This window comes from Pseudopipra pipra, chromosome 4, assembly GCF_036250125.1.
Source record: "Pseudopipra pipra isolate bDixPip1 chromosome 4, bDixPip1.hap1, whole genome shotgun sequence".
NCBI classification, from domain to species: Eukaryota; Metazoa; Chordata; class Aves; order Passeriformes; family Pipridae; genus Pseudopipra; species Pseudopipra pipra.
Window position 1 is genome coordinate 19243891 of NC_087552.1, and position 25952 is coordinate 19269842.

General features: G+C 41.7%; 1 protein-coding gene across 26 annotated transcripts in view; it reads left to right on the plus strand.

Moving 5' to 3' along the window:
• ADGRL3 (adhesion G protein-coupled receptor L3) overlaps positions 1-25952 on the plus strand; it is a 511112-nt gene that overhangs the window by 179509 nt on the left and 305651 nt on the right. For all 26 annotated transcript variants that reach the window (XM_064651850.1, XM_064651835.1, XM_064651848.1 and 23 more), the window contains one exon: positions 1627-1867. In XM_064651850.1, coding sequence (XP_064507920.1) covers positions 1813-1867 — 55 coding nt within the window. In that variant the 5' untranslated portion in view covers positions 1627-1812. The remainder of the gene's footprint in view (positions 1-1626; positions 1868-25952) is intronic.

Consider the following 25952-nt stretch of genomic DNA (forward strand, 5'->3'; position numbering starts at 1 on the left):
GTTCTAAACAATGTGGGGTTTGATTTAGTTGATCAGTAAAGATAGGAAGCAAAACAAAGGCCACTTTGTCATGCCAAACTTCCAGAAATATACCCACATCACAGTGGCATGCAGCACAGTTTTTTCATACTGTTTTTGGCTCAGACTGGGTTTTGGGCAAGAACAGAAGTTGGCAAAAACAGCTTCTTTGCTCAGAGAAGAATAACTTCTGTTGATCAGAGATTTTTCGAGAGACTTTTAATTAGACCAGTGCTGTGAAGACTGCAGTCTAAGGAGTTCAAAACAGATACGTAAAGTACTTTTCAATTCCTCATACTTCCTCATCATTTCAAAGTCAGTGGGGAGCTAAGTCTCAAACTGATGCCGTAGTTTAAGTCTGTATAGTTGTTTTTTTCCTGCCAAGTTTGAGTCACTGTGGCCATCTAGACCCTTCTTGAGAGATTAAAATGATGGAAAGCTGGAATACGTTCTCCAGTTAAATGAGTGAATGTTTTTATTCAAGCATGGATTCAGATTTCCCTGTGCTTTCCTGTAAGTGTGTGGGATGGACGAGACCATTATTTTTAATTCCACAGTAAATAACTGCAGAGCTTGACTAGGAGCGAGTCACTGCCAGTGACTAGAAAGTGGCTTGTTAGAGAATAAGGGTGACTTTAGGCTCTATTCGGGTTTAAAGCCTGGTCCAGATTCAGTGATTAAAAGCCACACAGGATGCCTCAAACGAAAAGAGCCATATCAGTGGAAATGCTCCCAAACCATATTACTAGTCCCACTGCCTGGTATCTTGTTGTCAGCCTCTGCAGCAGAGGCATGAGAGAAATTCAAAAAAGAGTGAAAGGTCTTAGCAGAATAGTGCAGTGCCCAGGTACCTGGGGAAGTGCTGGGCTCAGTTTCTGCCTGACTCGTTCAGGACATATAGCAGATGTTTGCATAGATAATTCTTGGCCAGCGTGTCCACCTGCATTACATACTGTGTGGGAGGCTAAAGAGAAAGCCGAAGCCTAAGATTGTTGTTTGGGTGTCTTACTCCCTACATTGGGACTAGCTGAGTTGATGTGCCTGTGTTTCATATATTGAAAAAAGTTTTCAGTTTCGAGGGAAAGGGGAGGCATGCCAGGGACTGCAGCTCTGTCGCAGCTCTGAGTTGGATTTTCTCCTAAAGCACTGTGCTTCCCATGTGTGCTCACAGGAATGGCCTAGACTGAGTGATGAAGCAACCTGTCTTGTTGGCAGTTTGGTGACTTTGTGCTCTTCCGGGAGCTTGCATTTATTCTTTGCTCCCCCCTCCCCTGTATTAAAAGTCCCATGTACTTACACTAAGATGTAATGTGTATGGAATTGTTTTTTCTAGTCAGCTTTCAAAGCCTGTGGACTGTCTAGATCTGTGGGCATTGTTGTTCAAAACTGTTTGAGAGAGGAAGCAGATGCATAAACTGTCTCTCTGCACAGGGATAAGTTTTAATTCGTATTTTATGTAGGAGTGTGCGTGTGTCTGAAGGGCCAGGAAGGGGGGAAGACACATTTGCCTTTACAGCTGCTGGCAGCAAAGAAACACAGCAAGACTTGATTGAAAACACCTATCTTGTTGTTTTACTAACTGCATTTTTTTTCCTTTCTCATTTGTAGGTCTCAGACTCTGGATACTGGCTGTGGGATTTTTTTATTACTATTATTTTTGATTGTTTTTTTTCCCATTTTTGGATGTGAATTGAAGGCCAACAGTTGAAGTGTTGGAAGCAAGTACAGGAGGACTCTCACCTTTTTGTTTGAACCCTTGTTTGCTGGGATACTTTCAAGCTCTCCTTCACAGTCATGTGGTCATCACAGCTGCTGTTCTTCACAATGCTCTTAACACCGATAGCCCATGGTGAGTGAGAGGTGGTGTAAATTTGCCTGTGGGAAGGGAAGAGAGAAGAGAAAATAGCAAGGATTTTGTCTGTCTTTTCCTAATGGTGTGGGTTTTTTCCAGGATGTTGATTTCTCTCTCTCTGCTTCCACCTCAGGTCTTTGAATTCCCAGGCTACATTATGACTAGTTAAGTACTGAAACAAAGAACTCTGACACATAAAGATTTCTGTTACTGAGTTTAGCTGCTACGTTAAGGCAGATTGTCTTCCTCCATGCCTAAGCCTGCTCTATTGGCTGTGTGTCACTGAGATTGTCTCTCCTGGCTTCTGCATGGAAATGAATTTCCTTTCTGTGAATACTGCTCAGTGAAGGGGCTGCATGTCCTGCTTTAGCCACAGCTCCAGGGTGGGATTTTACTCACCGTCATGTTGGGCTGTGATTTCATGCACTGCAGTGGATATGTCTGTGCTCTGCTGAAAGACTGAGGCTCCCATAGGCTCAGTGACTCTGCACCAAAAAGAACCTCAACCAAGAGTGTTGCTTTAGCCTGGCACACTGTGTAACCCACCCAGCAGTGTAGAGCACCACGCTGCACAGCCAGGCTGCAGCTGGGAACTGCGGGAATAGCATCAGGCACAGATGCTCTGCTGTGGGGATGGATGAGCTTGTGGTGGGCTGACCCTGGCTGGATGCCAGGTGACCACTAAAGCTGCTCTATCACTCCGCTCCTCAAGTTGGACAGGGGAGAAAATACGATGAAAGGCTTGTTGGTTGGGATAAGGACAGGGAGAGATCCCTCAGCAATTACCATCAAAAGTAAAACAGACTCAACTTGGGGAAGAACTGATTTATTACCAATCAGATCGGAGTAGGTTAATGAGAAATAATAACAAATCTTAAAAATACCTCCCACCCCTCCCTTCTTCCTGAACTGAACTTACTCCCAGTTGTTTCTACCTCCTCCCCATAAGCAGTGCAGGGGGACAGGGAAATGGAAATTGTGTTCAGTTGATCACACCTTGTTTCTACTGCTCCTTCTTCCTCAGAGTGAGGACCCCTCATGCTTTTCCCTTGCTCCAGCACGGGGTTCCTCCCCAGGGTCACAAGTCCTGCCAGCACACCTGCTCCAGAGTGGGTTCCTCTCTCCTCAGGGCCACAGCATGGCCCAGTCTGGGCTCTCCATAGGGTCACAGACTCCTCCACTGGTTGCAGGTGGGTCTCTGCTCCATTGTGGACCTTCTTGAGCTGCAGGGGGACAGGCTGCTTCACTGTTGTCTTCACCATGGGCTGCAGGGGAATCTGAATCTCTGCTCTGGTGCCTGGAGCACCTCCTACCCCTCCTTTGCTGACCTCTGTGTCTGCAGAGCTGTTTCTCTCAAGTAGCAGCAACTTTTCCCCATCTTAAATATGTTATCCCAGGGGTGGTACCACAGTTGTTGATGGACTTGGCTTTGGCCAGTGGCAGGTTCATCCTGGAGCCAGCTGGCATTGCCTGTGTCAGACATAGGGAAGCTTCAAGCAACTTCTCAAAGAAGCAACCCATGTAACTCTCACCCAGCCCCCTGAAATTTGGCTATGCAAACCCAATACAGACCTCTAGGAGGAAAAAAAATCAGTCTTTTTATTAACCAGAAAACTGTTAAGTGAAATCTGACACATGTAATTCTTTGAAGTAAGATTTTGAGGTCTGGGGTTGGGTTCTTTTCATATGAGAAACCCAAATGTAAGCCCCAGAAGTAAGCTGCCAGGTTTCACAAGTGCTTGAAAGGTTCAGGAGCTCCTGTTAGTGGTGATGGTTACTAAATGCTCAGAGCAGAGCTTTAGAAAATCTGGCTACCTGATTTTCCAGATGCCTAAATGGAAAGTGAACTCCACCAAGGATCTCATTTTAATTACAGGTCAGTGGAAGTGTGTTTGTAAATAACATGACTCCCTGTATGTAAGCTATGGGCCCCTGCTTTTAAAATACGCATCAGACTTCTTGTGCTTTACAAACTGATCCTTTGTGTATGTGGTAAGACAAAGAGTACAATTTTACAGCAGAGAAGGGGATTAAAAAATGAAATATGTGTAATTAGCAGAACATATCTATAGAGCACAGCCTGTCTGCTTATATAACACCTTTGGGCACAAAGGTTATCTGTACTATCATTCTGCAAGCAAAACTCTTCACTGACTTGAAAATTAGAATGAATATTTAAACTGAGTTGACCAATTGGGGTGGAATAAAAGAGCCATTAGGTAAGGTGCTCTCCATTCCTCTCCAGAAAAGTTAAATGGTAAATGTTTTGTAAATCTTTATAATTAAGCAGTATTAACAGTTAAAGCAATTAACAATTTAAATATGCCTCTGGCAGTTCTGTTTTAAATTCTCAGTGCCACTGTAGCTGGAAAGTCCTGCCTGATAGTCACAGTAAATGAAAATGTCAGAAGTATCCTGGGAGCCATATTATGCTACAGATGAGCAAATGCCAGAGATGCAGAAACTAGGTGCCTGGAAATATTTCTATCCATTATGTTCTTCTACAGACTAAAGGTACAGGGTGTTTGCCGTGGTTGTTGTAGCAGTCAGTGGTGGTAAATCTGACCATCCACATCTACCCAACACACACATGTTATCTGATCCCTATAAATTGCCAGTGAAAGTACAGTAGAGGCTCACAGCTGCCTTTGAACAGTGGAGAATGAAGACCTTTGGTCTGAGCTGAAGAACTTGTTTTGATTCTCCCTGTTTTGATTTCTAAGAGTGGCCAGCATGCAGCTTCCACCTCAGAACTTTGGCATGTTGCTTTCTTGGGGGAAGCAGATACTGAGCACGGTTGTTAGAGAGTGATGCACTCCTGTACCTAAACAAGGGGAGAAGGTTTAGCTGTGTGATGTTTGAGTACATTTGCTATCAGCTAGCACTAGGCAGTCAAACCCCTCCAGTCCCCTGCGTGGAAGGACGTGCACGTAAAACTCAAAAGTTCCATTGAAGGTTGTATTGAACAATCCAATGGGGCTTCCAAGGCTTTGAAATCAGAGACTGAATATCTGATGCTTTCAGGTGCTCTCCCTTGTTGTCTCCCTCCCTGCAAGTGCCTGCAAGAGGCTGTCTAAGGCGAATGACAAACTGGTATCAATGCAGAGTTTTTTTGCTAGCCTGAAGACAGTATATTTGTGTTTAAACAGATGCCACAGCCTCACCTTCCTTATAAAAATAGTCCAGTTAATCCCTGCTTTTTTTTTGGTTTTTTATTTCCCCTTTTAGTAATCCCTTTTCACTGCATGCAGAAAGCATTCATAATTTATGTTTAACAGGACACAAAGCATTTGAGTTCCTGTTTCATGATCTGGAATGATTCCTGTCCTGTAGTGATTGCTGGAATTGATACAGACTACTTTTTCAAACTGACCTTGCTGCATCTCATTCTCTTTTTGAGTTTCCTGACATGGCCTCTTCATCTGTAGTGGTAGCTGCATTATAGACAGATTTCTTAGACCAGTGATCTCATAAATTGGAGAGGTGGTGGTGTTGTTTTGGTGGTTTCTTTTTTTTGAGGGGGCTTTTTTTTTTTTAATTTTAGCTATCTCATTTCTTGGAGTATATTGTGTGTGTGATGTGGCCATGATGACAGGTGTGGAGTCAAAGGGTGCATACTTCAGTGATCTGCAAGATGAAAAGTAATCTTCCAGAATACTGCCCTGGTACAATGTCATCTTGTTGATAAGCTGTAGAAATCATAAAAGGGGAAAAAGTCATGAGCCCTTGCAGTTCCTCAGTGATGATGTTAATCTGCTGTATCCTAACTGCACAGGCACGGTACTGTCTAGTGTTTTGCTCAGACTGCTTTGGATCATAGCTCACAAAAATTTTAAACCATGTGAAATAGCAGAGATGATAGCAGATTTGAGTAGTGGATGCTTTCTTTACTGTTGCCTTTGACTTGAATGGAAAATAGCGTACAACTTGCATATATGACACAACCTGGAGGAGTGTGGAAGCCCCCCAAAAGCTATCCTCTCTTCTAAGCTACAGCAAAGCCTGTAAAACCATCTGTTCCATAAAACTGAATATGTTACACAAAATCAGAGAATTAGCCAAGATAGAAAGCAACAGTACCAGGGAATAAAATAAAACCGTCAGCAACAACAGCAAAAGCAAAGTCTTTTTCATCCCTTGCAAGGCCTCTGCTATGGACAGGGCTTTTGTACCCCTGCCTTCTTTTTGACCCTTTTGGAAGCTTTTCCCAAAGCATCTGAAGGTCTGGACCTTCAGAGTGCTCCTTGGCTTGTGTTACCCCCTTGTACACCTGAGCAAACTGATCCTCTTCCCTGTAGCAGGTGGATTTCCCGGAGGCGTTTTCTAGAATGAGCAGCTGTTCTCATCCTCCTCAGCCTTCCTCCCCTTGACCCCAAACAAAGCAGATTTCTCTTTACCCAGAAATGAACACTGTCAAAGTTCACTTGAAATGGGATGGACATGACAGGCAGCAGCTCAGTTTGCAAGCCTGGAGAGATGTACACCTGCTCTGTCACATTGCTGTCATGCTTATGTGTGACTGAGAGTTGAGATTTAAGACTTCCAGACTGCTGGACAAAAGTAATAATAGAAATAAAAGGATTCAGTGCTGCATGCTGTTAAGGGCAGGATAGGAAGGATACCACAGTGATAGCTGTGGGCTGAAATTTTGCACGTCTCCAAAGAAGTAGCTTATTTTAGGCTCTGGAAAAGAGCTGAAGGCCTGTTGTATGCGAAGGTCTTTATCATCCTATCAGATTGCTTTATTATTCTTCATGTGAAAATTATTTTTTAAGGATTGTGTCGTGTGCATAATCTCACAATAGGCAATGAAGAATGAGTTTTTTGTTGTTATCCTACTTCTTTTAATAGTATAATCAAAAAATGAACAACCACCTATTATTACTCCGACTATAAAGCAATAATCTAAATTGCCCGGTTTCTGTTGGAGATTGTTACAAATGCAATAAAATCAACAGGCATTGCAATCTGCTTGTTTCCTCTGCTGCTAAGCTCTTGACTTGTAGTTGTATCATGAGAGTGAGCTTTCTGCATCTTGGTTCCTTCTTGAACAAAGTGTGGTGTCAGTTGTTGGGCTTGGTTCTTCCTGGTCTTGAAGCTGCTTGGGGTTATTTTTTAAGTTTTAACTTAAAAAAGCCATTTGTTAATGGCTTGCACACTGTTCACCCCTGATAATCCATGGGGTTAGTTAGTCAATGTTGTGACTACTTAGATTTCTTAATCTTTTTCTTGATATACAGTATGATTTTTGGGTTAGAAGCACACACTTGGCCAAAGCTAAGCCAAACTGAAGTCAGAACAAGTTAAGCACTAATGTAAGCAAAACCTGGCTGAAATTACAGGACAAACAATAGGTATCCTGATTTAAGCCTGGATGGTAACTAAGCACCATACGGACATTTGCTTACTTCCCTTCAGCCTTGTGTGTGAATATGATTTTGTATTTTCATACTGAATCCGCAACACAGCACAGCACTGTACCAACTATTAGGAAAAAATTAGCTCTATTCCAGCCAAAATCAGCACAATCTGACATTAAAGAAGTTTTGCTATTGCAGCTGGCATAGGCTAGGCAAAAGTTGTCTGATCCTAGGAAAAGTTGCAGGTTCTGCAAGAGTTTTTAAATAACTTTTGGAGATAGAGCGAAGTTTAAGCCAAAATAGATTTTAGTTCAGACAACGCCTATAAAGTCCTGGAGCCTGGTATTGTTATGAAGCTTAAGGCCTAGTGCTGATACTTGACAGCACCAAACTGGCAGTACTACAGATGCTGCTGGCCCAATTCTAAACTTCCAAAAAAGATTCATTGTCTCTGAGAATTTATTTATGGAGACTTGTGGCATAGCTGTAAAGTGACCTTCCTGCATTTAGGGACAGATGCCATCTTGTCTCTCTATATGAAAATTAGTTTGAGATGGGGCTGAACTAATTTATCACTTGCAGAGTAGGAAATTAAATTTGAAGTCCTTTCAAGTCATTGTAGCTGCAAGGAAGGAGAGCTTCGTGTGCTGTCCTGTTCTCGCCCTCTGAGCTTCTGCACCATCCTTGCAATGCTTCTGGGAGACAACCATGGTGAGGGGCTGCATCTTTGTGAAAAGATGGTACTCCAAGGTCAAGCTGAGCTCTCTAGGCATTAGCAGGTCCAGATGCCGAGCTAGTTTCTGTGGGAACATTGGAAATATTTATTACTGAACAGCACTGGTAGTTGCCTGGTGACAATGATTCTGTTAAAGCAAGCAGCATTATCTATCTTGGGGGAATATATGATGCTAGCAAGCTGGTCCTCGGTGACAGAGTGCTGTTTAATGTGAGCTGAACATTTGCCTCACTACTATTTTAATACAGTGGAAATACTGTCACTGCTTAAAATACATACTGTGTTTCTTTTATACTTGTACAAGTGTTATGTTAGCTAGTGAATGGTGGATAATTGCCTTTTACTACAATACTCTTTATATAGTCACAATGAAATACAAGATACATGTTTTATTAGTTGTGAAATAGCCAAGTTGACTTCCAGGCTTCTACCTAACTTCAATGTTTTAAAGATTAATCATCCTTGAAATATTTATAATGTTTGCTATTCTTGGCAATTTGTATTACCTGCAGCCGTGCCACCTTTTCTGTAGTGGAACAAGTGATCGAGGAAGGCTTTTCCTGATAAAAGGGGGTGGCTGTTCTGTGTATATACTGTAGTGCTTTCATTAGCAGCGATATACTAAAATTTGCAGTATTAAGTTCCCCATCTGATGACAGACCAATCTATAAGCTGATAGAAGGTGAAATTCAACCTTGCTAAGACTATACGCTATTTAATTCTTGCTTAAGCCATTGTGCAGCGCAGAGGTCTGTGTGGGGACCCACTTCTTTCACAACTAAATTTCACACTAAATAAGGAGGGAGATTTTAAGGTGATTTTCTGGTAATGTTGGTTGGTTGGTTTTTGGTTTTTTTTTTTTTCCTTTGGTTTTTAGCAAGTGTGTCTGCTCATAGCACCTTCCTGCTACAGAGGGGAAACAAGATCTTTTACCCTCAATGGTCCATACTGGGACTAGTGCTATTTAATGTCTTCGTTAGTGGCATAGACAAAGGGATCAAGTGCAGTCTCAACAAGTTTCTTGGTCACACCAAGCTGTATGATGCGTTGATGTGCCTAAAGGATGGAATGCCATCCAGAGGGACCTTTACAAGCACGAGAAAAGGGGCCATGGGAACATCATAAGGTTCCACAAAGTCAAATGCAAGATGCTCCTGGGGTGGGGCAATCGCAAGCACAAATACAGGCTGTGTGGAGAATGGATTGAGAGGAGCCCTGTTGGGTTGGTGGATTAGAGGCTGGGTGTTATCCAGCAATGTGGGCTTGCAGACCAGGAAGGCAATTGTTTCCTGGACTGTATCAAAAGCAGTGTGGGCAGCAGGTCAAGGGAAGTGATTCTGCCCCTCTACTCTGCTGAGACCACACCTGGAGTATTGGATCCATCCCCATCTGGGGCCCCCAACACAAGAAGGACATGGACCTGTCTGAGTGAGTCCAGAGAATGGCCATGGACACGTTCAGAGTGCTGGAGCACCTCTCCTACAAAGACAGGTTGAGAGAGCTGGAGTTGCTTAGTGTGGAGAAGGCTCCAGAGAGTTCTTCTAGCAGCCTTCTAGTACCTAAAGGAGGCAGGCCTTCAAGAAAGCTGCAGAGGGACTTTGGTCGAAGGCATGTAGTGATGAGACAAGGGATAATGGCTTTAAATTGGAAGAGGGTAGGGTTAGGTTAGATATTAGGAAGAAACTCTTCATTGTGATGGTGGTGAGGCACAGGAACAGTTTGCCCAGAGAAGCTGTGGATGCCCCATCCCTGAAAGTGCTCAAGGCCAGGTTGGATGGGGCTTTGAGCAGCCTGGTCTAGTGGAAGGTGTCCCTGACCCTGGCAGGGGGGTTGGAGCTAGATAATCTTTTAGGTCCCTTCCAACCCTAACCATTTGATAATTCTTAATATATACATTGTACAGCAGCAGGGCATGTCAGTCTCCTTCTGAACTACAGCAGTAGAAAATGTGCTTGCTCTCACAGCAGTAGGGGGAAGTTGTTACCTTTCAGGCCTGTGACCTCTGATGCTTCTTCCATTCGTAACCATTTCCTGACAAGACTGATTTCTGATCTCTAGTGACTAACTCTGATTTTAAGTGTTAATTAAGCCATAAGATGTGACAGCATGTGAATTATAGTGTAGTAATTCCCACCCAGCACATTCAGACACAAAGATGAAGGCCAAATGGCCTCTGTGCAGTCAGGTGTGAATTATTGTACCATAATTTAATTCCCATTATATTTTACTGTGATTATAAAAATGTTTTTATTAGTGAATTTCTTTAAGAAAAGTTACTCTCTTAAAAAACAGAATTGAAAAGTGCAACTCGGAGCTTGTCACAAAGAGTGGTAAGTAGTTTTAGGCAATGAGGAGTTTTGTTGAATCCTGAAAAGTTATATTTGTGTAGTTATTAACTGTAAGTAATGAATGGGTGTTGTGGTGCAGACATCTGCTGTCTAAAAAGCTGACCTAACTCTAACTATTTATTTTGTATCAGCTGCCAAGCAGTTGCTAAGTCAGATGACTAGGTTTCTTTGTTTCTGACCTAGTCTTGATTTGATCTGGAAACCTTAGCTTGTAACCAGTGTCTTGAACCTTCCAATCTTCTTCCAGTTCAAGCTATAAAAATGCACAGATCAAATACTCTTATTATGGCCAGTGCATTTGGTTTTGGTCCTAGTGAGTGCTGAGCAAATAGACAAGACAGTTTGTTGGCAGCAGTTTGGAAGAGCATCAGAGGGACCAAGCTGGTATGCCTGCTCTGCTGCGTGTTGGGGAAAAATAAGCCAACCTGGAAACAGTTCGGGTGGTACTGGAGAGGAAAAACAAGAGGGCCATAAATGCCTTAAAAATCTTTTGCAATATTTCTTTCTCTCTGTCTTTCTACAAAGCTTTAATATTCTTCTTTTTTGTTGAAGACAAAAGTCAAAGCTCATGAAGACACAACCCTCTTCCCAATGAATTGTTTTTAAAGATATGAGTGAAAAGCAGCCAGCCATGTGTTTGGGACACCGTTTGTTGTGATGACAGGCTCTCTGAGGCAGTGCCTGGCTTTCACTTGGGATTCAGGAGGATGTTGAGTTTATTCATTGACGCTGATCCATTTGTGTTTCTTCTGCAGTAGTCCCTGGTTAGTAAGAGCTGTTAGATAGCCCTGTTCCTGACTAGTCCTTGTCATAGATAAGCACGGAATAAGTAAGGACTAGCAATTAAAAGCAGGTTCTTTCAAGAAAGGAAGCTACTGAATAAGTTTTACTCGTATTCTCAGCAACTTCTATCTCATCAGGATATTGATGGCGCCAGGGCTCCATTTCACCTCTGGTGGGTATATTGGTCTTAAAAATATTATAGCATCCCAATGAAAAACCCTGATGATTTTCCATGTAAGCAGGAAGTGTTTGTGATGCAATTACTATGGTTTGGCATTAGATACTTAAAAAAAAATAAAATTAAAAAGCTTGCCTGACTTTTCCGAATAAACATATCAGAATAATCTTTTTTTTATACATCCTTTTGGAGTTAATAATCTCAAGCAACTAGGACTGAAAATTGTAGTGGATCAAAGCTGACTGATATGGATACAGTCATCCCTTATCCAATATCCAGATGTACCACGAAGCACCAGGAATATTTTCACATCTGCAGCTGTCTACATGTGAGAAGACACCTTGTCCTGTGTCTTCCTGGACATGCAAGATACTCCAAAGTGACTGGTCTGGGGGAAGACGAGGTCGAACAAGGCTGGTGCAGTAAAGAAAGAGGAGCAGAAGTGAGCAGCTTCACTTTCCTTATCCTGATGAATAGGGGAGATAACTGCCCACCCATTCCTTCTGTTTTCACCTATTGCATAATTACCTCAGTGGAAAAATGAAGACTTATTTGACTAATTGCTTATTCCACCTACTTTGTTGATGCTAAACTCTTCCAGATAAAGCTATTATGTGGTGAAGATGACAGTAAACTACCAGGGGTTGGAGAGATCCTGCTGTTCTGGGTTGAGTAAAGGGGTTTGGTGGATAAGGTCATGCATCTATTCCCCAATACTTGGAGAAGCGCAGTACCTGAAGACAGCTTCACAGACAAAGTAGCTGCATAATGCTAGGACAGAGCCATCCTTTTCAGCAGTGGCCAGGGTTTTTTTTAAGTGCAAAAGCTTGATATACCTATCCTTCCCATGCAGCTGTAGCACCTCTCTTCTGGATGTGAATATGCCCACAAGTGGATTGTCATTTCTGTTTCTTTTCGTAGTAACTTCAGCTAAGCTTAAACCATTGGAGTTGCATAGAAAAATAATTACTTTTGAGGGTTTTCTGGCCCTAGTTCCCTCATACATTTAAGATGAGCATTTTGAAGTAATTTAAGCTAAAATGAGAAAAGAGTGACAGTGAGGGGATGAATTATGGCCACCTTCATTCTTGCACCTCTCCCTCAGTTTCTGCTAACCTACTCCCACAAGATCTGGGCAGACCTGATGTTTTCCTGTGAGGAAGAGCATCCTTTGCACAGTGAAAACAGCAAGAAGGTCTTTATTGCAAACAAAACTGCTGATTCCCTACAAGAAATCTCTAAAATCCATTTTATCAACACCACAGTCATTTTAAATGAATGCCAGAGCCGTCTGATGTTTATTACCCCATGGTATATTCACTATTGTTCAGTCGTTTCCTTTACTGATTGTGATTTCTTGAATTGGGTATGTTTGGTAATGTGGTTTTATTTGAATTTGGAAGGCATTTTCTACTGCTCAGTGAGCAACTCATCTGGGGAAGATGCTCTGGTAAGGGAAGAAATAAAAAGCATGTCAGAGAGAAGATTTTCCTTACTTTGAATTTCCCTGATTTCATGAAATGGTTTTGTGCTGGGCAGCCTCCCCTGAATATCCCTCCGAGTGCCTGGCAGGACCATCCGTGTTCTGTCATGATTCTGCTCCAAGCTCTGGTATGTGCAGTGGGTTTTTAGCCAACACCACACAGATGCTGCAATCTGCCCATTGTAGAGAGTGTAGGCCTAGGCTGGTTTTAGTTTTTAGTTACAGTGCAATATGGAATGCACCCCATGAACTCAAGGAATTGTAGCCAGAGCAAGATCTACTTTTATCTTTTCCTCATGCTTTGCTGTGTTGGGCTGCTTTCTGCAGTGCCTGATAGTGTTGGCTGCCTTGCTATACATCCTGAGGTGTAAATTGGTTTTATGTAAGATTCATGGACACTAAACATCCTTCTCAAGACAGTTTGTGTGTTAGAGTGGGCAGAGGAAGAGATGAGGACTAGAAATAGGTAATTTGGTTATTGTTACTCCCTCCTATACCATAATATGTAGAAAGTGAGATGCCTGCCTGATTTTAGAAGCTCAGTCTAATTTGTCACCTGTTCTTAAATCTCCAGAATGTTGAATCATAAATTGCATTTTAATACTGAGGAGTTGGGGTCTGATCCAAATCCCATGGCAAGTTGGCGGTTCTATGTAAATGCACTTTGAATATGGTTTGCTTAGGCCAGTGGGGAAAAGCTGGGCTGTACCCTGGGCTAATCTCTCAAATATTAGTGCTTGCAGTGAGCTCACTAGACTGTGGGCAGCTACCCTACCCTAAGAGCTAGTGTTGCACGTGGTCCTTATTGTCTTGGGAGACTGATACCCTGCAAGCTCTTCTAGGAGCAATTAGAAGTTCATCTGTGCTGCTGATTTAAATGAGAATTTTTTTTCAGTTTTTTCTCCACTGTGGAGGTCTTGCTGCTGAAGATTTGTCTCGAATTTTTAATTCAGTGTTTTGTTTCTATTTGCTGAGATGCTGGAGGCTACAGTAAGGGCTGATTTAGTATCAGGAGAGCAGATGACAAAAGGAAGCTGGCTTTCGTACGTCAGTCTTGTGCAGCACTTCTCTCTGTAGCGGAGTGGAAGGGGAAATGCGCGTGTTGGTTTATAAGCAAGGCAGTTTGGCTGCACTGGTTGTGTCAGGTTGGAGTGGAGCTGGGAACTTAGCGCCTTTCCAGTTCAAGATGTGGATGAACAAACCCGTGTGGCAGTGTCTCTGCAGGCAGGGAAAGCCAGGGTGGTCCTCCACAAAGCCAGGGGCTGGTGGTGACCCTGCCAACTGTTGCTTGCCGTGCGTTTCTCAGAAGACATCATCTCCCTTTCTCTACCATCTCCGCTCCTCTGCTGGAGCGGGGCATCTGGCACTGGGGCTGACAGGTGTTCTTGCAAGTAGGTGTCCCCTTTGTTCCTCCAGTGGAGGCACAGCTCTACTCTGAAAGACAGATTCGATTCATGGTCAAGTTCTATTTATCACCTCAAGCATTGCTGCTCAATCCTATGTGTATGTAATTTGTAGTATGTTTTTAAGGAAGAATGCCTGCTTTTAATAGTTGTAGGAAAATCCAGGCCACTTGATTTTATTTTTGACTGTGTGTATTTATATATATATGAATGTGTGTATGTGCTTAAAATATAATTTTCATACTGTATATATTTTCATACTGTATATATAAATAAGCCTATAGAGAAATGATCTATCTAAACTTGGAATAATGCAAGGAACATTTGACATGCCTTCATATCTTTGTCATGACATGAAATCCAACCTGTAATTGCAATTGGTAATCTTATAGGCACGTGCAATTAAAAATCTTACTATTAGGTATAACCCGGTGGGAATTCTGAGGACTAGAAAATCTAATAATGTTTAGTTGTTTTCCTTAATTTGATTGGAAACAAAAAAAAAATTGGCCTCTTGGCCTCATGCCAAATACATAATGAATTTGTATCATTAGCAGACACCTTAGAGTTTCTGAGCCCTGATGACAAAAGAGCATGAAAGTCATGTATTACAATATCAGACAACTATAAAAAATACTTGCTTACCTTTATGCTTTTGTATGACAAAACAGGCCTGGACATAAATTTTGGGAGCTGATGAGCTCTTATTCATGAGAAGTTGTTTTGGTGCTTCTTTAGCACTTCTACCTCTCCAGACACAGAACAGTTGTCATGAGGCACTGCAAGCACGTCCTTGCATCCTGACAGCTACAATCCTTGTTTCATAATGCATACCTGAATTCACAGGAGCTTTAGATTAAAGACGTGGAGGACAATAAAATGAAGGAGATGAGGCACAAAATGGATGAGCCTATAGTCTCTGTTTAGTGTCCTTGGGGAACTTAATTAAAAACGAGGTTGGGAATACTGTTTAGTGGAAACTCAAATGGTTTAGACTATTTGCTATGTGCTGTGATTTGTGACACTGGTGCCAAAATCTTCCTAGCAGGCCCCAGAAGGTGGGACTGCTCTATTTTGATGTCTGGCTTGATGTGGATTCCCCTTTTGTCCTGTACATTCTTTGCCCTGGTAATTTTGGCTGTCCCCCATTCACCTATATAATATCTGAGCTCTTTCTGCCTTTCTCGCACTGGGGTGTTGAATTGTGGTCTTTCTCCTCTAACCAGCCAGCAGTTCCTGCAAAGCACAGTAACTTAATTACTTAGGGCCTGCACTGATTAGCCTCACTTCTTGAAGCTACACAGACTCTCAGCTGTGGAACATCTGGTGACAGCCCTGTTTCTCAGAGCCCTGGTGCTTGCACAAATACAGTGCCTTTCTTTTTGGACAGTAAATATATGACAGATGTGAAATTCTCCAGCTCTTGGGGGAATGCTTACATGTTGAATTTCATTATCCCTTGTTGGCCAGTTGGCAAAATGCAATCAAGAATAACTTTTGAGGAGGGCTGGTGTATCCAATATCACTCTGGAACGCTATTATGGTGAGAAGCTTAGGGCACAGAAAAATTGGTATAAGGAGATGAGATCAGTCTGTCTAGCATTCATGAAAATGCATTGAATTAAAAAGGATAAACTTACAAGTCAATGGAATCTGTGCGTTACGAACCTCTGTGAGAGTTAGACTCACAACCAGTTTAAGGTGCCATGACCATTTTAGTATGCTTCACTACAGTGTCTGATTTTTTTTTTTTCCCCCTCCTTGTTTACACTGGGATATGGCAATCTGAATATCTTATGGATGTGGTAACTGTCAAATGTTCCTTACTTTTTATAAATGTATTTAGTGGCGGTTATATGGTGATAATGCTTGCACCTCTACAACATTATATGTAAAGCTAAATACACAAATAAGGTGGATAGTAGCCAGATATACTACCTGGAAAGCAACAGAAATACTAGTTAGAGCTGTGGAGAAAGACCTAATTAGAGCTGAAAAGTAATAGTAATGAAAGGTATTTTTAATGGGCAGGTCTGAGTGAATTCAGTTTATAAAGCTGAATACCTGGCTTTGATAACATTAAAAAAAAAAATCTATCTTGACTCAGAGTTCGCTGTGATGCCTCAGGTGAGTTACATATCCCATGACTGTGTGTGTCGTGTTCTCTCCTGGTCGGGCTCCTTGTCTGAAATGTGTTTCCTGGAGCAGCTCACCTTCCCTCAGCAGGCAAGGAGAGGAGGTGCTGGACTTGGCCTGGCAAGTTAAGCTGTGAAAAATGGAGACCATGGATACAGACACTTCAAGTTCCTCAGTTCTTGAGCAGAGAGGTTGATCAGGTTCCACTTTTATTAGATTTTAGAGCTCAAAGCAATGTTTAGGAGAAAATCATTCAAAGAATGGCAACGAACTGTGAAAACTGTGTACTTCCTGACAGTAAAATGATACTATTGTGTAGGAGAGGGAGTGACAGTCTTTTCTCATCGTAAACATCCTGAAATAACTTACTAACATTATTTTTCCCTCTCTCACCTTCATTCCCTTCGTGCTTAACGAACAAGGAGCGGGGAAACTCAACACCCATCCCACCACTTAAAATACCAACCCAACAGATCATCTTGTCTATGGAGGATTGTCACTGTTCCTCAGAGGCTGTCTCCAGGGTAACTCTGTTTGTGACATCCTCGAGGGGATGCTGCCCTTCAGATTTTGTTCTGGGAAACAAAGCTTTTGCTTCATGCCCTCAAATATATTGCGTTATGATCCTTTGAATATATCTGAGCACTCACTTGAACCCTGCAGAACGCAAAAGGCTGTCATGCCAAAGTAGGGCAGGATTGAATAGGTGTCAACAGGATGTCTTGCTAGTAAATGTAGCTGTTTATGTATTAAAATAGATGTTCAGTGAAGCACAATACTGGCTTGAATACAGAGGTATCCAGTTTAAAAGCACTCTTTGTTTCAAGATCTGTGCTGTCCAGAACAGTTCCTCTCTTTGTATTGTTCCTTGCTGAGTATTAATTGATGGCCAGTTAACTAGTTGCCTCCTTTTCAAATAAGGAACTGTAGTAAATAATTTATTACTTGACTAGGACCTTATGTCATGGCTAGGATTGTTGACATGGCACTTGCAATCTATCCCTTTAGCGGGAGGAAAGGAACATAAGAAGGCATCTTAACTCTTCTCTTGCAACTTAAGTGCACATCATACATTGACATCAGGAAACTCTTTGCCTGGCATACCTGTGTCCAATGCAGAATGACCCGATAAGTCAGAAAACTTGTCAGTCCCTGTACTTCCAAAAAATAGTAGGAAGAGATTTCTGTGGCAGTCCTTGGGTGAGTTACTAGTTAAACAAACTTTATCACTCCTAAAGGACAGCTTGTTTCATGGGCAAAGGAAATAATAGAGACTGATTTCTATTTTAGATTCTTTGCTTCATTGTAGAAGCTAGTATGGAGTGTCTCCACTGCTAGGCTCCTTACTTTCAAAAAACTTGTAGAAGGTGTATTATTTATGCTCTGTCCTTTTTGCCAGACAGGTTTCCGAAAGGACAACAGGCTAAAAGCGGTTAGGGGGACATTGTGCAGCAGACATGATCTGCAAGCTTATTATTAGCTTCAATATCCTTGGAGAGCAAGACAAAACAGGGAAAATCATCCCTTCTGGTATGCAGTTGGTTTGTGGCTGCCTGCATCTTTGTTGTGTGGATGGCATCTGCTGGCCCAACATCTTCCCCTTCTCTGTAGCAGCAAGGTTGAGAACTGTAGGGATCATAGTCCTCTTTGGCTTTCAATGTCAGAAGTCAGCACTAAGGGAAGTGTGGGCTATTGATGTAACCAGGCAGGTTCTGTCTAGAGAACTTGTACAGCCACGTGCTTCACGTGGCCATTACAGCATGAGTTGTGTTTTGTAGTGTAAGCTGGTAACTGCATATAATCTGTCAACAGCATTTGTGGCTGAAGGGAATAAGGATGCTGTGGAAGTCTTTTCATAGAGATGGGGGTCTGTGAGGCAAATGCTATGGCACCATTAGAATTATGTAAAATACTGTTGAACTAAAACCCTATAAGGATGCTATTACAGATAGGACTTCATTTTGACAAAGTTTCTGGACTTGACACCACTTTCCTTAATTTGACACCTTTTTCCAAACAGAATATCAAAATGGTCCTTAAATTACACTGTGAGTGAAGAGCTTAATAATAACCATGCAGTGTATTGTGTTTAAATTAAAAGCACAGTGTTGTTTCAGTGTGGGGTTTCAGATTTACTTTTCAAATGCTTTTAATGTCTATATTGAAAATTTGACAGATGCCTTGTATTGGTAGAATGCTTTTCATTTACCCGACCTAAAGGACACAGCATTTATTTGCATTTAGGTGGGAGTTTGCAGCACAGTGAATTAGCGGTAAACTGATACTTTAGTTCTCGTGTTTTTAAAAAATAAACTCTCACAGGTTTTGGTGGTTTTTTTGTGTGTGGTTTTTTTTTTTTTTTGTTTTGTTTTGTTTTGTTTTGTTTTTTTTTTGTTTTTTTTTTTTAAATACCAGAATATATTTATATGCAGCATTTGGGTTTTTTCCAGACAAGTTCCATATTCTGTTCAGTTGATCATATGGAAATTTTCCCAGACTAATTGGCAACACTCAAAAAAAATCATAGAGTAGAAAAAGAATAATGTTCTTTGAGACTGCTTTTGTATTCCCTCTGGATCATAACTTGAATGCCTTAAATTTCATGTATGTAGAACATATCAATGCTGATTTGCAATGCAGACACCTGATCTGCTATGTACCTTCTGGATATGCTTGGTACTGTTAGTATGTGTATCTCGTGCTATTTTTATTTTATTCTGCTTTTAATTCTGTTGCTAGTACAAGCTTAAATCTGTAAAGGCAATAATGAAACAATGAGAAATGTTAAAATCCAAATGTCCTTGGTTTCTTGGCATGGTGAATCTGACTATATAACCCCCACTGCTGAGGTGATCTAACTTTATCACTCTTGTACTCTAAAGAGCCAAAGACTACTCCTGGATAATTGTGGAGTATCTAGCACAACATCTTGGCAGATTAGGTAGTTTCTAGCATGTTTCATTTTTAATTTAGTTTAATCTTCCTAGTGCCAGTGTCTATTCCTCTTCGTCATTTGTTGCTATTTCCATTTGCTCTGTGGTGGTGGAATGATCAACTGTTTGATCTTCCCTGCGAAAGTCTCTCCACTGGATTTTTATGGATGCGGTGGTTTCCACTTGACAACTTCACATGGGGGTTCTGAGCAAATGCATCTGAAATGTAGGCAGCTCTCCTTTTTTGGTAACAGTGTAGTGTTCTTACATGATATGTACTGAAACTTTAGAGTTGGCACTTCTAGATGTGACCAGTATTTTAGTAAGTGAAAAGCAGAAGTTACAGTAAAGAATTTGAGGAGGGAATGTCTTAACTTTCCTAAGAAAGTAATTTTTCACAATTGTGGTTACAGCTGCAGTCTCTCCCAAAGGTCATTTAGCTGTGAGAGGGAAGCAAGGAATCGCAACAGTACTGCTGTAAATCTACCTTTGGGAATGCTGCACAGCAGGCAGCATGAATGGGCACTGCACTGTGCACTGGATGGGGATTGATTTCTGAAAACACCAGGGTGTGCTTCATGTGGGACCCTTCTTGGTCGCCAGGTGCTTTCTCATTGGATGATCTCCAGGTAGGGGAGAAGGCAAAGAAGAACGGCTCTAAAATTCTAGTGCCCTGGCAGTCCTTTCTCCCTTTTCACCTGAACTCAGAGGGTTTATTTTTTCATTGATTAATCCATTTATTTTCAAAAAGGACTTCCTGTTTGTTCTGACTGATTTTTGGATGATGATAAATTGAGGAGGCAGTCCTTCTCAGAATAACACTCTTTTGGCGTCGTTCCTTGCTCTAGGTGATACTTTTTTGCTTGGTGACTAGAGTGGTATCTAAATAGGAGCAACAGCTTGTCTCTGTGTGCATCACTAGAGATGGGAGAGGCATCTGGTACCAGGGATACCCTTTCCCAAGGAACTGAGATAAAAACAGCTAAACCTGACCTTGTTCACTGTATTCTAGCACTTGCTAAAGTCTGAGCTACCCCTTACTCTCTTTCTGCCTCTATGGACAATGATATTTAGGTGTATCCAAGAAAATCACCTGGGAAAAATATTTATTTTTAGTAAATTCTGCCATTAATGGCTTTTATTAAGTATTTCCCTTGTTTTGGATCAGCTAGTTCAATAGCAAGCAGGGTCTCTGTCAGAAACAGTGTACGCACGTAGATCCCCGTGAAGATGCAAGTAGTTTCTGCAATTCTTGACGTTAAAGACACTATAAAAATGCTGAAAACTTTCAAGGATGGAATAATTCACTTTACTCATGATTTAAAAAAAATATAATAAAAACCCCTTCTATTTTGAGGTGTGATATTCTTTCTACTCCAGCATGATTTTTCTCATCAGAGCCAGCTGCTGTCTGAGGTTTGGTGGAGACACTCAATATGTGCTTATTAAGAAAACTGTTATTGTGAATGTTATTGTGAATTGTCTCTCACAGTAGGTGTTGTTTTGCTTTCCTGTTTGCTTCTTGTGCAATTCATGCTACTCTTTAACTAAATAACAGCTAAGTCTGTGTGTGGGTTGGGGTCAGTGGAGTTGAGTCAACTTTGGAGGGACTGCCTGTATCTTTTTTTAACCCTGGTTACATGAGTAGTGGTTTCATCTGTAAAGATGAAGTTGATAGTGAATGTAGTTAAGAAATAGGAAAATCTTCCTTACAGAGATCGGTGTGCCCCTTACTCTCTTGCTTGTTGCTCTTGCTGCTCCTTGAGGGGCTGCTGGTACGTGTGGCAGAAACCTGAGCAGGGTCAGGGGGCTGGAACAGCTAGGAAAAGTGATGAACTTTGAGAGAGATTACAGGATTTTAAAATAAATTAAAATGGAATGAAATTGCCCGTCTTAGGAGGGTGAGGCAAATGCTTTTAAATTTAGACCTGAGCTGATGTGGACAACACTTGAGGAACACATTCAATTGATTTGACATCATGGGGTAGTTTAGTAAATGAACACTGCCACCTACTAGTGTTTGCCATTTGCTGATGTCAGCGTATAGCAGGTTTTGGGGGAGCTAGAGCGAAGGCAGGCCGAACATATAAATAACAAATGGAGATTGGAAGGCAACTCTTTCTTCAGCTCAGAGCGTGCTACATGGTAGAAGACAATAAATAGATTATAACTGGGCAGTAGCTAGAATCAAATACATCTGAGGAGCAAAAGTAATTTTTTTTTTTTTTTTTTTTTTTGCTTGCTAGGCAGATTATTTTTCAGTCTTGGCTGCTGAGACTGCTGTGTGCAGGAAGACAGGTTTTACAAGCACAAGAACAGCATGTCCTGTCATACTCATGGCAAAGAGACAGCAAGCACGCACATACCTCATCTTTGGTGGGTTTCATATTTTATGAGGTTATTTGCCCTTCACTTTTTAGGATTCTTCTAGGCCCGTTGTAAGACAAAGTTGGCCAGAGTGACTTTTAGCCAGAAGAATGGATGGGGGAGCAGGAGAGGGTCCCAAAGCTTTCATGACATGCAGTGTATGAGCAATGATCTCTAGTGTCTATGGGTACCAAAGGCACACATGTATTCTTCCATGACACACTAGATAGCTTTGGCTGACTTGGACTGTTTTGTCAACTGACAGCTGCTAGCATGTAAGCAATCCATTTAAACTGTAGACTTTAGAGACAGAAAAATTCAAACCTGAGTAATAATATACTTTTTATATATATATATATATAAATGTGCTGGTCTGCTGTGGCCCTTTCTCACTGCATTGCATGGGGCTGTTCGAAGGATTTTAAATAATGAGTCCTGCTGAAAACAATTCCCTTGTACAAGCAGAATATAAATGCTGTAAGTACTTGAGTAGTATAATCTTGAGGCTTCTTTAGCTTGTCTGCCTGCTTGACTGGGAACTGTCTTCAACTGGACACTCCATAGCATATCTCTGATATCTTTACTTCCAGAAATTGCTTACTTGTTCATTCTTAGGCAGGAGTGGTCAGATCTAATTATCTCTCAGGACATGGTCCTTGGTCTGTCCTAAGCCCTTTTCCTTGCCTAGGTGTTGGCAAAAAGTTGTTGCTGAAACTCATGGCAGGAGCGGTGGTAACAGTTTGATTTCTTTTTGTTTGTTTGCTCTGTCTTGCGTTGTACTCTCACATTGCCATGTATTCATATGTCAGAAGAGCGTGTCTTGGTCTCCACAGCCTGTAGTGGTTTGCTCAGATAGAAAATTGTGTGTTTGGTTTGGAGGAAGTTTCACTGCTGCACACACAGCACTTGGAGATACTTGGGTTTTACTCCAAACCTCCTGCATGACCAGTGGTATCTGGAGGCAGCTCTGCCTTGCTGTGCTCTGCCTGGCTGAGCTGAGCCCTGCAGCTGTTGATTGACAGCTGTTCTGAGACCTCGGTGTGACAGTTGATGCTACATCGAGTGGCACTGAACCAAAATCCCCAAAGGGAGATGAGGAAAGATGATCTGGAGAGCAACTGGTTGCCTGGGTCGTATCTCCTATGAGGTACAAATGCCATGGAGGTAGGGCCCTGCATTGTGCCTCTGGGCCCAGTTGGCATCCCTCCAACCAAGGGACTGTCTGAGGGAGGGGCCTTGTCACCCTTCGGGTTTGCCGGCAAAACCCTCTCTGTGGCACAGCTCCTGCTGTCTCCCGTGTTGGCACACCTGGGTTGAGATGCATGGATGATTATGCTAACAGGGTCTTAGAAGGCTTTGGGTCATTGTTTAATTCGCTGATGCTGTTCTGTGATGCGGATGGGGAGGAAGACAGAGTAGGTGATACAACAAAAGGAATGAAAACACTACTGTGAGAGTATTTTTTCATTTTTTTTCAGGAGATGTAACCTGCATGTTTTCACACTTCACTTCCTTGAAAAATATGAAAGGTTTTAGCCTCCTATGCTTAATAGGTTGCAATGAAATGCGGATGTGGGTGTCAAATGAAACAGAATATCTAAATTTGCTTATTGGAATTATTGTCCTTGAAACAAATAATGTTTTCGCTTTGTTTTATATCTAAAAGAAAATCATAATCCCTTATACATTTATCTGAAGTGTAATAACCTTTTGTTTCTGCTACTCAGTCTTCCTTCAGGGGGAAAATAGGTATTTATTCTGCTTAGGTTTTTGCACTTACTTACAGTTTAGTACTCCTTTGTACAGCAAGTGTTAGATTACCTCAAAGCACTTGGCTTCAGTGTTTGGCACTTTGGGACATGGAGACACTGAATAGGTGTAAGTAGCACTTTATATACATGGTAAATGTTGGGAAGCCTGTATTACTGGAAAGCAGCTTCAGAAACGTGCAGTTTATTTTAGCTTTGTGGTAGAGAGCCCATGTTGATGGTGATCTGTCAGGTGCATCCATGTTGGCTGCTCCTCTCTTGGCTTCGACAAGGAATGAAGGGCGATAAAGGAAGGAGAGATAAAATGCATCTCTTCTGTACTCTCCGGCTTAGCTTCCTTCACATGCTGTGTGATCTTTTGACTTCAATACCTGGGTCAGATCCCTGGAGGCGGCTCACTGTTGCCTTAGCTTTGACATCATCCCTTAGGAGTAGGGATTGTGGCAATTTGATGCCCCCTAAGAGCTGGGGAGATAATAGTTGTTGGGAGGTCTTGGGCAACATAGGAAGACCTGGGAGACAGGCAAGTTCCATTTTCAAAGTGCCAGAAAATGCCTCCCATTCTCCTAAAAATCTTGCTGTGTGCTTCAGACTATAATTAGAACAACATTCATAACTGAAGATGTGAGTATCGGATGAGAGATTGCTTTCTTTTTCTGTTTTGAAGAAAGCTAATGATTTAATTTTCTTTTCACTGTTCTTATACGTGGCAGATAAATAATTCAGTTGTTTTGCTTCCTTAGTGGTGGAAGTCTCTGCTTTAGAAAAATTAGATCTGTTTTTACATTTAATTCTCACAGTAAAAGGAATGTGAAAGGAATTTCACTGAGTCAATGAAAAATAGGTCTATTACAATAGCTACTAAAGTTGAATCTTAAAATTTATTTTTTAATGAAGTCATGAAAGGCATTGGCAATATTAAGTGTGCTTAGGTCTCTTTCTCTTTTTTTTTAATTAAAAATAAATCTTCTGGTTCCATTTATGTTAATACACTTGGTAAATAATTTGGTAAAGAATAAGCTTGGAGTTAACAACCAGAAGGGGAATGCAGTGGACTTTGGTTATATTGTTTCCAAAAGGCTTTTCTAAATGTTAGAATGTCATGGTCCTTTAGGCAGATCTCCCCACTCAAGGTCACCATAAACCCCTTGTGCCAGGAGTTAAATGTGCCGTGGATGCACTGAGGTCGTCTTGACATTTTGAGCGAGACACATGAGGATGCTCTCCACGTTCACAACAGTTGTTTCTTCTCATCAGTCTCTTCTCTGGCTTTCTCTTTCTTCCTGCATTTTGGTAGAGATTCTTATTTCCTCCAGCTTTATATGTCACTGAATCATTTCTTTCTTCTTCCTTACCTACTCCCCTCCTCTTTTGAGCTGCCTTTTGTGCAAAAAAAACCTGGATAGCTTCTTTTTTTCTCTTTACTTTTGCTGTCAGTTTCTTCCCTTGTCTCCAGGGTGACCCCTTGGCCTCTCCTGCTTGAACTGTGGCTCTTTGTCTCAAATGTGTCAGAAATTAAGTTCTCTGGGACGTACATCTGTGTCACCTTTATTTGCTTGGGAAGGTCCTGTGGATGTTTATGGCAATGCAGCTGTAGCGATAGTAATGTGGAAAGAACAGCTCTGCCTTTGCTGAAACTTTGTCGTTTTTATAGTTTTGATGAAACAGCCTGGATTGGGGGGGATACTGAAGGTCATTAAAAAAATTCATGAAACAGTGTTCCTTGCATCCCTGACTAACAAGATCTGATCCTATTGGCATTATATCACTGGCAGGATGCCGGAGTGCCATATTAATGTCAAAAGCATTGAGATAAATGACAGCTCCATTAATTGGGTAGGCATTTGGGCTCAACTTGAGGACGTAACCTATTTTATAGGTGTGCTTGGGGCAACAGAAGGGTGGTGTGTTGAAAAGCTACTGGGCTCTGATATTTACTGCTAGGTATGTTAATGTGAATGCATGCATTGCTCTATCTGTAGGGCTTGCATTGCTGGAAAGGGAGTTTAGGGATGCTGTGTGCGTAGCCTGGAAGGAGGTAGACTCTCTGCATATATCAGTTTTTTTTCAGCTGCAGTCCCTTAGCACAAGGGGAGCTGTACACTGGCAATATGAGCTGCCTACTGATCAGGCACACAACTCCTGCTTTTAGGGAGGTTTAAGGGAGCTACAGCTAGATCCAGAAAAGTAATTAAGCACTTGAAATCTGTGGGAAGATAGGAAACAAGATGTTAAAACTTCAGTAGTTTTGTGGATATCTATGTTCAGCGTTCAACAGAGCGTAAACTTTAAAAAATACTAGCTCTAAACCATACATGGATTTGGGTTTTCCTGTAATATGTCAGTGTTGTAGCAAAGGTATATGCAGATGTTTCCTTCAAGCTCAGTAGTCCATCAGGGACAGACATAGTGGGCTCTGCCTCCAGAGGTAGCAAGGAAGAAAATGCATGCTTTGCATTGGCTGCCCAGCTTTAAAGAGACTGCAGGATTTGGTTGCTCCTGAATCTATTGAGCAGAAATGCTCTTTTTGATAGTAAAGAGTTTACCTGCTGTAACATCACCTTCCTGGTGACAACAGTATTGCTA